This window comes from Athalia rosae, chromosome 5 (assembly GCF_917208135.1).
Source record: "Athalia rosae chromosome 5, iyAthRosa1.1, whole genome shotgun sequence".
In the NCBI taxonomy this organism is placed as follows: Eukaryota; Metazoa; Arthropoda; class Insecta; order Hymenoptera; family Athaliidae; genus Athalia; species Athalia rosae.
The window spans coordinates 8,983,948-8,999,994 of NC_064030.1; the positions used below are offsets into that span (position 1 = coordinate 8,983,948).

Genomic DNA, 16,047 nt, shown 5'->3' on the forward strand with positions numbered 1-16,047 from the left:
GTTACAGATCAATGTTTATTCGTAGATCGTCCGAAGTTATATTTGCTTGCCTATAATAATAGCGAAGCAAAGTTGGAATGAGGTGATTTGAGAATAAAAAGCTTTACGATGGCATTCGACCAAGTATGAGGAGAGGGATATAATTCCGACGATAGTTAATCTGGAAGAGAATTTTAACGATCGATTCTACGCCCTGCATTGTTGGTCAGCGACATTATACCAGAGAATCATTTTTTCATTTCATTCAATATACGCTCCGATTGGTGTAATTGTTTATGCGTGTATGATTTTTCATTTTATACCTTTCCCATATGAATTTCAATTTAAGCAATTAATATTTCTTCGAAAAACAAATAACATCCGTCATCCTTGTGAATGTTTTTGAAGCACACATACAGCTATGCACGTTAATTTACGTGCGGGAATTTAAACATACATGTAGGTGTTACATACCATTCGTATTATTGTGAAACACCGTGATGGAAAATCGTCCAAATGTTTACAGGATATTCACGAAAATTCGTTGAATTCATTTGTTTTTAGGAGAAACGGAAGGAACGATTATAACAGTGCAGGTTTTAATGTGGTCCAACATTGCAATAAGTTGCGGATAACACTCTCAAATGGGGTGACTGTTAAAAGTTCCTTGATAATTTCTCATTTGCTATCCATGAATTCCGGTAAGCAAATAATACCACCATGAGCTTCGGGCTCGTCGCTGACGTTATTTATTATCATTCCATTAATCTGGATGCCACACTGGTCAGCGTTATGCGAACAGGGTGCGGCAGCAGCTAAAGTGTTTCAAGTTGTTTTTCGACCATTTTTTACGAAACTATAATTGTGCGACACGACAGAGAAGTTGTGCTAGAGTTCAGGGGGACTTGAAAAGTTGAGGACCGGCGTTGTTTTTTTTCTTTGTTCTTTCTCTTAAGCTTAAGTAACCCCGTCAAGATTAAATTCATATTAATTTTTCGACCGTGACCAATGAAATTTTTGAGTAAAATTAAAATTGAAAAAATAGAAGTGAAATTCGGGACACCCTAAGGTACACGTTGAGATACACGAAGACGTCAACCTTCGACGAATCTACTCGCAAAAATAATCCTATCGATTCTCATCTGTTTTTTTTTTTTTTTTTGTTTCAATTCGTATTGTCGGGAAAAAGCTCCTTATGAATATTAAAGATCATTCAATACGAATGTCAATGGGATCGTCGATCGCTCTGAACGTTGTCGGAGGCGAAAGAAAAACCAAATTCAAATCGCTCTCAGCTTAAACTCCGTAAAATTAATTGGTCGTTTGTAATAACGTGTGGTGTACACTCGAAAATTTTCACCAACGAGTTATAAAAATGAAATATTTCAAGCGGGTCGAATATCAGATTCCCGGATCCGAAGTGGAACCGTCAATTAATTCTTCGTCACAATCGAGGAATTCAATCGCAACGTTAATTGAGAAATTCCGCGAAGAGCCGACGGAATCTTCTTCTGACGTCCGAAATATCTAGTGACGACGGTGTACGACAAGAGTCGTATCAGATCGTATTTATTGTCATTCCGTTGATTTTATAATTAAAAACAAATCGTTAACTCGCATCGATTTTAAACTTCAAGTTTATTATTATCGTTGTTACACTCCATTTTCATTGAATTCACCGACCTTGTGCGAACGGACGAGAGAATGTAATTGATAAAAAGATTGGCTGAACAAGTTTTTCAAAGTTATACATTATACAAGTGCTCGGAACCGGCTTTGTTTTACTGCCGCTTAGATACGATTCATCGATGTAAGTAATGCGTATGGTGAAATATAGAGCGCTGTTTATATTGTCGGAGGCAAGTGATTGGTCGTATAACGAAATTTTATAGATATTGCACGGAAAGATCGATACATCATACGTAAAAATGGATTAATCTTCTTTATTCGGCCACTAGAATGAAAATCATGCATGTCAGTCTTCCGTGCAGCTTGTCAGAGTTTTTTACTCCACATTGTATAATTTGAATGCAGGAAATAGGACATCGAAAGTGGAATCAGAAGAGTGTCATTTATAATATAAAAACTGCTGGACTCGGACACAAAAGGCGTATGAGTCTCGTATAAGTGGAACGTACCACCGGAAAAGCGCATGAAACAAAAAATTTCAAATATTGTGTTTCAAAAACGTTCATTTCGCACCATATTCTATTTCAATTAGCGTGATTCTGGTTGACGAATCCTATTCTTCGCACCTTTCCAACTGTCCGTGGCCACGATGCACGCCGACGGTATACCATGTGTCCTAGAGTTAAAACTACAGTATGTCTGATTGCTGACTCTCGGGCGCCAGGGTATACCAGGCGAAAAAAAAAACGCGAAATGGCGGGTAATGACATCACGGACGAGACTCAAGAGTTGGCCGCTACTCCACACGGCGGATTACCATCGAAGTTTGAAAATGTCTTTTCGAAGTACTCTGGTTTGGTCCGTAGTAAGAACATTGTTCGGGAAGCGGACACCTGGAAGACGTGTCTAAGATGTTTTTCGATAAAGTGTCCAAGTTCAATGTACATATATGTATATATCGATGGTGTCCAATATGGGGTGGGCCGGAGATCCGCTTCTTTCAAAATACATTCATAGTCGGGGAAAATATTGTTCTCAGCCTTCTACGACTTGTAACTGACCAGACCCCACCTTTGCCGTTGCGCTGCTGTGAATTCGACTAGGGATATTTTGCGAGAATCTAAATCAGATAGCGTCGTGTTTACATATTTCACTTATAAACACGGTCGGTGTACATACATATAACACAACGTAATACACGGGAAAAAAATTCTTTTGGATTGTTTTTCTCTTGTACAACCGGTCCCTTCGATTATGAACACAGGCCTAAGCTTTACTACGATCAAATAGGAGAGAATATAAATTCCCGAGTGTACTCTGGGCTATTTAACTACTGAATTTTTGCATATTTCCTTTTTTTTTGATGCCAAACAGATGAATCAAAGGGTTAATTTATGAGGTGTGAACAAGATCTTTATCAGGTGATGACGGGTCGGCTGACACCTGCTCACAATAGGAGCAAAAAAAAAAAGAACAGGGTACTGAATTTCACACTTCATTATCTATTAAAGAGCCATAAATCATTTTTAACTTCCTGCACGTGCCAGCGATCAAAATGTCTAACGCACGTGTCGAAATAGGATCTCGGAAAATATGACACAGATTTCCCATATCGTGGATGAGCCGAAGCTCGTTGCCAATGTGCGTACCGACTGTACTGAAGTCATGAATTACAGAATTATTTTCTACTACGAGAAATTCAGCCTGGCGGTGCGCCGCGGAGTGGCAGGAATACGAACGAGATCGAGAGCGCTCCGAACAATGCATAATCCAAAGATGAGAGCTCTGCAGATTGAAAAATTCTTCCGGGCGTGGGTCCTGGTTTGGACAAACTATGTTTAAAAAAATTTCAAGGTAATCGGAGACCAGTGAATTAAAGTACACGTGAATAAAAAAGAAAGAGAAAAAGAAAAACTTTTGAGTAAAAAATCTTGTACCAAAATTAATGGAAATTCAGGATGTAGACATCCTGCAGATTGCCATAAACGGATTATTGTTTTACTTGAATCTGTTAAATTTCTTCTTACCGTAAAGGTGTATCTCGCGTTATCCGAATAAACAAAGCGCGTAAATTTCTCTGGGGAATATACCCCAGAGTCGGTATACTTTCATTAATTCCAAGTTCAAACGTTCATCATACGTTGAGTTCCCAAAAAAAAGAAACAACATTTCAACCCATCTCGAATTTAGAAAATATAGGTAATCAGAAGGTCCCATATCCATACGAGATAATAGTTCTAGGTCCAAAGTAAGCGAAAACGTAAGTCCATATTGGCGATTTTCCAATTTCGCACGCATAGATAATTCGATAATAAAATGGAATACATACGATCCGCAGGTACGTACACGCGGCCGAATCGTGCATGTTGTGTTGTAAAAATTGCATTCCTCAATGCCTGAATAATCCATTCAATCGAACGGGAGTTATGAGCTTGTTCAGAAATTGCAATAAGATCTCATTGGCGGAATGCCAGTTCCGTACGGACTTCTTTCCATACGTATTATACCTGCATGGCAGCAACACCACCACCGACGGTTCGATTTAAATTATATGCAAATTTGCTTGTACACGCGTTACGGTTCTAATCTTAGACTCCGGGACTCAGTTTTATAACTGCAATTCTGCAACTGGCAAAAGTGGAACAAATTTTCCGAGTGCAGATAATCTTATTACAGATATTTCGTGGTTATAAACTCCCACTAAATTCCGCGGGAACAGATGTTCGCTGGAAATGGCCCTCATTCCGCTCTGGAGACCGTTTGATCTTCGTTGATCGCCAAAAAAATGACGATTTTTTTTTTCATCCTACAAATTCAGATCACCCCATTTAACGGTGCAGTATTCTGATTGAGAATGTTGTGCGTACGCTACGTACATATATGGGACCATGATTAATTTAGCGTGCGGTAACGTTTCAAGGAATGGAATCAGTTTCGAGGTTTTTTTAAGAGGGTTTTCTTATTTTTCTTATTTTTCACTCTACCGCGAGTAAAAAGGTCGAAAATGGTTTCAGGATAAGCTTCGAGTCGCATCTGGTTCCCACGTTTCATTCCCTAGGGATATCGATCCCCCCTCGGCTCTGGGTGGCGCTGCGCGATAAAATGACAACTTTTTATGAATTCAATCGTTGACGTAACCCATATATCAGAGAATTATTTAACCGCGATTCTCTTCGTCGGTATTTTACGTTGGAAAACGAATCGGCCGAAAATCTTTCGGAATATACATATATATACACGTCTCGGGAAAATCTTGGGGAACAGCTGACGTCACATTTTTCGATAACGCGAAAGGCATCGCGTAATAACATCCGCGTCACGACGTACCTACATCCTTTAGCTGTATAAGGATTCGCCCCTGTAGGCATTTTGTTTTTATCAGGGGAAGCTTACTCTTCGTTATTGAATTATCCCGAAGTAATCTGGGTCGGCTGACGACTCTGCCCACTTTTCATTTTCAGCGTCAAACGATTTTCGTTCGCTCTCGCGTGTTCCGTGCACTACACATTCTGGAGAACGTATTGTGTAAACGTGGAGCTTTTAATGGGGCTCTTAACCCTGATGTCGCACACCGCGTCATTTTTCTTTTTCTCTTTTCTCTCTGTCAATTAAAAGAAAATATAGGCACAAATACGGTGTGTCGTCACGAAACTCGTTCGGACTGAAAAACACGGATAGTGATTTTTTTATTTGTTCTCTCGTTCTACTTCGAAGCCACATATACGATCGGCCTTCGACGGTATCACGTTAGCTGAAAATGGAGAGTCAAAATCGGTCGAAAACAGCTGCGCATCGCCTAATGGCGTAATCAGTGAAGCGTCCAAACGTACCTATACTACACGTCGTTATAAGTCAGGGCTTCGAAATGGCCTGAAATCATTTCGGAAGTCCGGTGGGACGGATGAGGGGCTGGGATTCGAGGCCAACTTCTGTTCGGTCGGATCCAAATTCTCTTTCTCTGTATTGAAATTAATTTCATCGGGTGCAATTTCGAATCCGAGAACTCCCGAAAAATTTTATGGCGAATAATTAATTTTCGATCGCGAATATGCCTCGATTAATCTATCCGTTGAATAAATTTCGTTAAGCAACAATAACATTATTGTCCGCGCGTTATGCTGCGGTTAATGAGATGATACGGTGAACACGGATCGCTAAGTGCTGCCATGTTGCTGCTGATACTGCAGCATCCCTCTGTACACATATAAGTATGTGTATCTAAATATATACGTATGTTTAGCTATACTCGTAGCGGAGCCAATAGCCATTATCGTTCGAGTACCAATACGAAGCCTCCTTCAGCCACTACGAGAATTGGATCCAAAATCAGCCACCACATAATACACGCATGTACAGACATGGGGGGGATATTATCCTATCGGTATGAGATAGAAGCGAGACGCCGTGAATTCCGAATCTACTCTACGAAATATATCACGCAATGTATATGTATAGCACCTGAATAAGACGAAATTCTCGTCCGACGATGAGATGAGATCTTTTCTAATGGATATTCGGTGTTTTCCAAAAGCCGACCCTCTACGAATTCTCTCGATTGCTTTCGTCGATTCGTTAGACGGATTCGGATGTCTTACTTCAGCTCCGATTGTTCCTATACGCGTTTGCGAGAACGGAAACCGTGACAGATTGTCGAAGAGCGAAAATTCTACCTCCGAAGTGGTTATTACCGAAAATCCAAATAACACGACTCACTACATGACGTAATAATCTGCGGTACGATAACCGGTGAACGGTTTTTTTCCTCTTTTTTCCCTGGTATGTAAATGCTGATCTTTATTGATGAATTTTAATTTCGTTTCCCCAGCGTTAAACGGATACATGCACACAGGGTGTCCCATTGAAAACAGTAAGAGTAAATATCTCAAAACTGAGCATCGAATCGAAAATGTTTCGGACAAAAGTTGTTGGATACGAACAGAGACGTCAGATGAGCATATAAATTTTTGGGCCTAAGGCTTCCTCCCTTACTTGGCCCAGCAAAGGCCCCAGACCCAAAGACTGATACGCACATCCGATGTCCTTGGTATCCGAAGACATTTATTAAAACTGTTTTTCGATTCGTTGTTCGCAATTAGTTTTTGAGACATTTGACCGTACTGTTGTTTCGAGAGGGACACCCCGTAGATTCTCGAATGATGAAGATCGAATTAGAGATAAGGCCAATAGGGATTAACCTCCGTAGCTAGTCGGCTTTAATATAAGTAAGTTAGAAAGGGTGTCGGGTTATTGGGCAAAGATTTGATCCCGACGAATCTGCACCTAGTTTCTCACCATGAGTTAAACCGTTCGCCAGCTCGAAACGCCCCCGGCTATGTCTAGGCTTTGGCCCGCTTCGCTCAGTTGCAACCCCAAAGCAAATAAGCGACGACAAAGCGCGGATCGATGAGATAAAAATTTTCCTCAAATCGCCCCGGGCGTCTATTAAAGTAGGTACCAGTTTGAGATTAACTGAGAGCAAAGATCCCGCCGATCGGACGCCCCTGTCACGTCTTATTTCAACACCGAGGGTCGTTCAGAGCTCGGTAATTATAAATTTCTTCGACAATAGGAGGTGAAAAAATCATTCTAATTTGAAAAATTGCCTTGCAGGAGGATAAATCTGATAACGTCTGGATAGGACGCAATAATTGTGAGTAATTACTCGAACAGCATTTAGATGTTACGTACCTATATTGTCATTTGTTGTCGTATCGTTAACAGCGCCGAGAGACAATTTCTGAAAGACTGGGAGCGACGGGGACCGATGTCGTGACGGAATAGCACCCCGTTCTCGCGGCTCTAACGGATTATGTATATATAAGTATATATGTGTATATAACGTACTACATGACATGCGAATAAACGGGAATGTCTGCAGAAGTCGATCTTCTCCGAGACAAAAGCAGAAGCACCAGCGCGTCTCTGGGTATGGTCTGATTAGCATGGATAATTCGTATACCGAGAACGATCAACCGCGCCCCAATTATACGGGGTGTTCATTTTTGATCGATCCAGGACAATATCTCGAGAACCAGGCAAGTTGGCGAGAAATTTTTCCGACAAAAGTTGCAAGAATTCCGGGGAGCCAAGTGATGGTAATATTGTCTTTGACCTTGGACTGGGACCTCTTCGAGGTGAAATGAAGGTCAACGTTGATTTTTCGAATGAAAACTTGTATGTTCAGGTTGAGAACCTAAAATATTTCTCGCTATATCTTGTCCGGGTCTCGAGATATTGGCCCGGATCGATTGAAAATGAACACCCCGTAAGCATAACACTGCGCAGAATTATCCTTCCGCAATGTCATTCGCATGCATCCGCGGTGAGAGATCATCCAGAGAAACTCTGATCCGAAGACTCGAGGCCAGAAAGACGTCACCGACAATCCGGTTAGGCAGTATCTTTCGAAAGCGAACAAAGTCCGAAAGTTACCCGGGAATGTGGTCATTCCAAGTGAAATAAGATTCAAAATTTCGATTCGAAAATTCAGTTTTTTTCAAGATCACGTTTTCCGAGTCGATCAAAGAAAACCGACCCCTGGGGGAAATTGAGCGAATGAGATATATACTTTTTGCGCTGTAGAAATAAAACATGCACATTTTGTTTTTTGGTAATTTTTTGCGTGAAAAAATTATGGGCAGCTTTTCCAGCTCGTTCAATTCAAATGGCTTGATTGTTGGCTGATGTATTATTCCTGCAAAAAAATAATCGCCATAGCACAGGTAAGGCTGCGGGGATGTTTTTACGAAAAGTCGAAGGAAGAAAAGCAGTTTAATCATCCCGAGTTTTTTCTGACTTTCACCATTTTTCATAAAAACGAACTTTTACCCAACGCTCGGCGACCACCCGAGCGCAGAAGTTTTGATCGTCCATCGGCTGAATGGAATTGTCTCCAATGCGTAAACGGTGGGAACGTTTCACACTTGCGGTAAAATTTCACCAAAAATTAATTCGGTCGTGCGGCAAATTCTACGTTTTATAGGTGGAATATTTAGATGTATAAAAAATAGTAGAATAACTAAAATGAATCCCGTGGACGGATGGAAAATTTTTTTCGAACCCGATTCAACAGAGTCAGTAAAGCACATATGTATATGGCGAATTTGACCGGAGTCAATCTTATTTATTTATCGTTGCATTTGGCTGAGTGATTTCAATCGATGAATCCCATGTGATGTAATATCGTGCACATACGGGTGCTAGGGAGAGCCCCCCTCGGGTACATATTCTGTTTTATGTGAACTGCAAATATTTGATTATTAGTGAAATCGCCCGCCGATCGCGATTCTTGTACATGCGTATCATTACGTTCCTAATCGCCGTTAAAGGATTCCGTAATCCTGCGTGCAATTATCGAATGGTCCAATTAAAGCGGTTTTTTTGCGACGACGCCGTAACAATTATTGGTGTAATTATATTTTGCGAAGGTATTCGACACTCTCAGAGTGTTTGAAATATATAGTCTCAACTGTCACGTAAAAAACGGCGAAGGGCTGTCAACGGGCCTCGAAGCGAATAGCAATCACCATGAATTTGTAACGCGTTGACGCGAGAGAGGAGATTCTCTAGTAATAGGGTAGCATTTGAAATTGAAATATCTCCGGCGCCCTAACTGGGCCGGAATAAATTTTTCTGGCGTAAAATAAACCCGTGTCCTTGTCCCGTAATTTGTTGAAACACGTGTACCTTTCTCGTTATATCGAATCGAGTATTTCCCTACATCGAGAGACCTCGCTATCAATTTCTCGGTTGGTACGATAATTATTTTATTTCAAAAGCATCCGACGTCGGAGAGTGAAAAACTGTCGTATTTTATTCTTTCGCAGTAATTTCTCGATTTATATTCACTAGAAAAATGGTATTCCTATGCACTCGTCGCAGGAATATTATCATACGTCGAATCACATCAGACCGGAATGGTGTTATAATTTCACTACGTTGAAAACTTCTGCATCCCTTTTATGAGACGGTTCGAAAACTTGTTTCATCGCTACCATATCGTTGTCAATTTTTTTATCAAAACGTTGCGATCGAAAATTTCGAACAAATTATTACCGTCATTCATGCGTATGCGTTCATGATCGGGATGGCAAGCAGAACTACGATAACGAGACGAATCGAAACGTGAGACCGAACTTCACTTGTTCCGCTTCGTTTGGTTCGATGCATCGAAAAGAAGGAGGAAATCCCGACACTGCTGGAATAATAAGTGAGATGAAAAAAAATGATTACGCTAGAATTAGCGGAAGTACAATATTGACCAGGGTTCGACCGCGAGTTGAAAAAAAATCGGGCTTCCATACACGCGTGCGGACGTTGCTTGGCGCAAAAAAAATTGTTGGCACGGGATTCCCCTTCTCCGCGAGCTTTTATCGAGCGAGTTTCGAGGTTCGAGGTACGCGAGCCTGCCGCGCGTTAGAATCTACTGATTTATCGCCCGCGCGCGGGAGAGAAAATTTCCTGCCCCGTGCGGGCCTCGCCGTTGCTGCTGCTGTCTACCCTTTTCTCGATATCGACTGCGCTATACGTACGGTCGTTCTCCATTGTAAAACTGATCGGGTTAGCCTTGGACGATTTTCCCAAACCGCCGCTTTACCACCCGCGCGTTCATTTTCCACCACCCTCTCTCTCTCTCTCTCTCTTTCTCTCTCTCTATCTAACCGCGTCCGTTCGGTCGTTCGGTAACCCCATGTCCGGTACAGAACAGCCGCTGACCGTAACGTACACTGCAACGTTTCACTCGATAATACGCTGTAAAAAACTGATCGCAATTTGACTTTCAATTAGGTAGAACCGAGCGCCCGCAGGACGAATTCGAACGGGAGGAAAAACCTGTTTTGATTTATTCGCGTTTCTCCGAAATTTCGCAACACCTGAAAAATATACCGAGAGAGAATTTTTCGTACGTTGTATTTTTTACCGTAGCGTAGCGCATATTTGATATATTCAGAATGCGAATGAAATGCAGTCCGCATTCGGAGGACTTTTTTTTGCCACGTCGTTTGATCGCGTCATAACCCGTCGTCCGTCACACGGCTCGCTGACAACTAACGGACAGCGACGAAATTCGAATGGTGTACGGAAAAATTCGTTCTGAGCTTTCAGAGGGGCTTCCATAGGTGAAAAGGACGATCTACCAAAATTGTGCAAAACGATCCCACGCTACATTGTGTGAAACTCGCGCATCCGCGGAATTGAAAAACTATGTCCCATGCGGTGAAAATTTCAATTCGGTAGTATTGGAATCAAGAACGGTACAGCGTTACACATGTAATCGGCACGTTGCAGCTGCGGCCCGGTTAACCGGGAAGAGAATAGAGGAGAGAAATCAAAGAAATATCGAGAAAAAAATTACCATGTTCAGTTTCTGTACCCTGATGATTTCAGTTTTGTCCGCGTTGCTGCACGGCGTAACGCGGAGTAGGTACGATTCATTTTCGGAGGTGGATAAATAGGGTGTTTTGGTTTTTTAATTGGAAAACGATTTTTTCACGTTGGTCATGACGGCTTTATTTAGCAAGCTTCGTGCTTTCACGGGGTTTTCTCGACAGTGGAATAAGTTTTTCTCTTCTTTGTTCAAGTGCCTTGCTGTGAGTCAAAAATTTGAAATGCCGGAATTTCGGAAATCATTGGATGTTTTTTTGCGAGCTCGTAAAGCTCTTAATGAATCCAATAATTGTGCGACACGAGAGAAGTCAATGATACACGAAATCGACGCACGATGTTCCACGTAACACGCGAATGCGAGAGGGCTAAAAAAATTCCAATTACGTTTGGACTTGGGTTTCGGACGGCGGCATCGCTGGGTATATAGTATTCCGTGGGATTAAGTAGCCGCGGACGGTTCCGTGCTCCGCATCCGTTTCGGTGCACTCCAAATCGCCGGGATTTGCGTGTAGTCCGAGGATCTCTGATACATGGGCAACGGTCTCGCTTCCGCGAAAGAATCCGCTGCACAATCACGAAACAATTTACCGTACTATTATGCGAAGCTTTTACGAGGACAGTTTGAAAAAAATATGAAAGCGGAAAAAAGAAACACGAGTGAATAAATGAACCTGTTCGAAGAACACGATTTTTTTCTTCCAATCTTTTTCTCGTTGTTAGAGCCACGAAATTCGACGCGAAATCAGTACGCCCTCATTTTTGCCACCTCATCGATCCTGGGCGACTTAATCTTCCTTCGCGGCAAAAAAACCCTTATAACTTTCGGGGCTGAACCCTAAATTCGAGGGTGAACCCCCACATTTTCTGGACGTAACCCCCCGACAATCGAAGGTAATCTCCAGTCGTTAAGAGTTCATCCCTAACAATGGGGATGCGCTGCTGATTCCGGGAAGGAGAGCGGTACCTAATTTGCTCGCTAACTCAACTATCATAGATCGTGATTACCGGATCTAACGCGACATGTCGGAAGGCACGAGTTGAGCATTTTGAATTTCATGGTCAGGCAAAGTCGCACGCGTGGATGGGCATTGAAAATGAAGTGTTCTGAAGTATGGAAATATCACTATTTAGTTTTGAAAAACATTGGAGAATCTCGTGACATGATAAGTAAGGAGAGGCTTTTTATCTTTGCAAATTAATTAAAACTTCCCCAATAAAGACCTGCATGTATGGCGTATAATAACGTTGCGAATTGCAGAAAACAAAGTTGAGTCCAATTGGGGGCGATAAAGCAGTTGGGAACCTCCCTACTCATATTAGATCCCTAATACCGAACGGGACACATAAGACCACCTTGTTAGTAGATAATTTCATTCGATGAGCGAAGCTCCGGTGACAAATCGCGTATAATAGGGACTCTTATCTCCCTGCAGTTCTACGGTCCGTTGAAACTCCGAATTGGCTGTATTTCAGGTGCAATTACTCAGCATGCACGTCCGAATCTCCATCTTGAAAATTAAAAAAAACTACTCTTCTAGCACAACGTGTCGTATTTTACAACTATAATCTCGAATAAAGGGGTTCCATTTTCGCCATGCAGATGCTTTTACCGCTAGAAACATCGCCGGAGATACGTGTTCAATTTTTCAACGTATCGAGGCCCGATAAAATACGTCTTGACTTTTTTTTTTTATAAATTTCTGCCCACAAAACCTTGAAGAAAGGTAAATAAATGAAAGCGGTGCGCGAATCGCGCAAAAGGACGCGGAATTCTTGGGATTTTTTTATACGATGATTCTTACGATTGTTTTAATTAACTTGAAGTTTGTTCCATAGGGGTTCTAAAAACAGCTTCGTGTAGTCTCGTGTATCTTCGTAATGCAAGTTCGAAAGAAAGACTATTTTGTGCACCGTGTGAGCGGAAAAACTTTCTACCGAATTCGACCCAATTACGTGTTACACCTTGCTCGGCATACGCGTCGTAAAAAATTCCCTCTCAACTTAAAGTCAACTTACAAATTGTATATACCTATACTAACTCATAAAGTTGCGATTGAATGGTTAATTTCTTCGCAATTTCAACCTAGACGTCGACTGCGGATCCAATGAAAAAAAAAAAAAACATCGATCCCTCGCCTCGAGAAGAGGAGAATCTCAACCACCTCCAAACTCACGCTCGTCATCCATACGGCGTAACTAGTTGGGGGCTAGAAATCATCCGAAGTCGTAGAACTGTGGAAACGGAATGTATAATTGGCGTACTTTTTCATAGGTATAGAGCCGTGGTACCTTCGGACGACGTTTTGGGAAGCTGGCGGTGCAGATGCGGTGAATTTTTGGCGTGAAATATGCAATGTAAATCCACTCGGATGTTGTTAGAAACCGAGATAGGGGTTCCACGGATACGACCGAACCGTATAACTTTTCTACACCGCGTTGCCTAAACTTCGCAGAGAATTCAGCTGTTTTTTGAAATAATACCGAGCGGGTTTGCCTTTCCATTCGCCTTCTGTAAAAATATTATTCCCCAAGAGCGTGCGCGAGTACGTACGTTACCAATAGTTTGTATACAAGTAAAACGTCGGCGGTAGCATCTCGCATACTGTGGACAGATTTCCAGTCAATAACGGGAACTTTTTCTTTAACTAGTTTACGTTCGTTCAGATAATATAAGCTCGGGATATTTCAAAGTTTTCGTTTGAACGCGAAACCGCGGTGGACCCTAAATTCTCAGACCTTAAAACAAAGAGAAAAGAAATAATAAAATTCGGTATTCCTAAATAAATATATACATATCGGACGAACACATCATACGTCTGCGGATACGTACGCGTACGAGTATAACCGCGAGAGTACCAGAGTTCACCGCGATATTTAGTCTGACGGTGTAACGTTCCCTCGGCTTTCACACTTCGATAAAGTGGATCCACAATGTATACATAACCCGCTTGCTACCGTAGAGTTCGGAATATGTATTTTGTAAATAATGTCATACCGAGGCGAGTTCTTGATTATAAAACATTTCATTTCTTTTTACAATATGGACCCGCACACAACGGAATTATCACACCACGGACCGGTCGAAATTTATATTGACTTTTCGATACGCCTATCTTCGAGGCATCTGTTTCAATTTCGGATTCAAGGGCAGATTTTGCGGACTGCGTGAATAAGTATGAATTGAAAAGAATTGATTCACAACCTAGTTGGAACAAAAGATTTCGATAAAAGCGTACGTCGGAACTCCGAAGTCCCATGTATACATATTTTACAACTTTTTTCAAACTTACACGACTTGGATTCGGACTCACATAAGAAATCGGCGTAACTCGTAGACTCGTAGGTGAAACTACACACAAGCTTATGTGTAAATAATAAAGACGCATCGCAGTCGACTTTCTGATGTTACAATTATTGAATTTTTAACGCGTCAATTTATGATATGAATCGCGCCGAACGACCGATTTTTCGCTTATCTTTTCACTCGTCATTCTTTCCAGCGATAGTTTTTCGCAGCTCTCAGTTTCGTCCTATCGGGCAATGCTCACGGTCCAGTCGGTACACAAATACAAGCTTCAAGCGTTGTCGCATAGCAGAGATATCCGGTGTGTTTGTCCACTCGTTGAATTTATCTTGATTCCATTAGCCGTCTATATTTAGCCTTTATTATACGGTGTAGCGAGTCAAGGCTAACTACAGATCGTAACGTGTAATCTGTTACACAATTGCCTCATGTCACCCCGTGCGCTGCATCTACCGCAGTTATTTTAATATGGAATTAAATATAGACCTGCTATGCGAAACAAATCCAAGTATCGGAGCGCACGCGGTGTTTTAATATTTCGAACGAATTCCAAATCCCACGGCTAATCTTGGGGTGAAAATTTGAAGATCGACGAGCGAGGGGGAAGATTGATGATTGGGCAAAAAGTTTAAGCCTTCAGCTAACGCTTGATAATCGCGTAATTTGCGAAGAGGGGGGGGGGGGGGGGGGGGGGGGGGGAAGCTGAATGCGAATTTAAATTCGCGAATGTTACGAACCTACCGTTCCTACGTACAGATGTTATCCGCGGCAAAGAAATCGCAATTTGCGGAAAGGCATCCGACGGCTGCACGACGCGGCGAGTCGGGGAAAAAAGTCTGGAGATAAAATTTTCGCCGAAAGAACCGTATACCTATACGTAACACGAAAAGCCTCGGTCGTATGAATGATTCATGAGTGGTGAGAAAAGAAGTTGTGCATTTCTAGTCGGACTAACCCAACCAACCCCTAAGCGTACACAGGATACCCTCGGTTAGACCAACCGTGCGGCGCCTATACGAGGAATAATTCAGTAAAATTTTTGAATTCCCGAAAATTCTTAAGCTCTTTCAGATTACCGGGCAGCCTCACTTACTGCACGGCACTGTACACGTATACGATAATCCGCCGTGTAGGTTCAACCCTCCAATTTTCTCTCTTCTGAAAAATTATTTATTCATCGCTCGATCCTTACGAACCTTCTTTCTCTTTACCATATTTCAGCTTGGATGTGCGAATACTTTCGAATTTTTTTTTTTGTATTTTTTTGCTTCCCGTTCCAAGTTCGAGGTTGTTCGAAGTTCCGCGAGCGAATAAACTTTACGTTATTTTCGCCCCGCCGCACGTATGGACATAAAACGAGTATTAGTCGGCACGTGGTTATGTATAATACGTAATAATATACGGTAAGCCTGATAAAACGTAATTGGTTTAATTTTATAGTCTGACGCGTGAAATAATTTTTCGCCACGCCCTCATGCTAAATCCTATCCGGGGTAATTATGTTGGAAATTAATTGTTTTCTCTTTTATTTTCATTACAGTTTTCAGCAGAGGACGATCATGACAGGAACATTCCGGAGATCGGTGAGTACAGGTAGAGTACCATTTTAATAATATACGAATTTAATAAGTTGCGAATACTTGATAGAGGCGGTGAAAAAATTATCCGTCACGAGAGTCAGAATCAGCCAAAATATGATGGGCTGAAGGGAAGATAGCATACCTTTAGAGTCGATTTCTATCTCACTA

At 41.8% G+C, this 16,047-nt stretch overlaps 1 protein-coding gene across 11 annotated transcripts in view; it reads left to right on the forward strand.

Moving 5' to 3' along the window:
- Window positions 1-16,047, forward strand: part of LOC105690159 (transient receptor potential-gamma protein) — an 82,626-nt gene that overhangs the window by 22,955 nt on the left and 43,624 nt on the right. For 7 of the 11 annotated variants that reach the window (XM_048656052.1, XM_048656057.1, XM_048656056.1 and 4 more), the window contains exon 2: window positions 15,840-15,892. In XM_048656052.1, the coding sequence (XP_048512009.1) occupies window positions 15,859-15,892 (34 nt within the window). In that variant the 5' untranslated portion in view covers window positions 15,840-15,858. Of the gene's footprint in view, window positions 1-7,218; window positions 7,259-15,839; window positions 15,893-16,047 lie in introns of all 11 variants that reach the window. The other 4 variants (XM_048656061.1, XM_048656062.1, XM_048656053.1 and 1 more) reach the window with 3 other exon arrangements.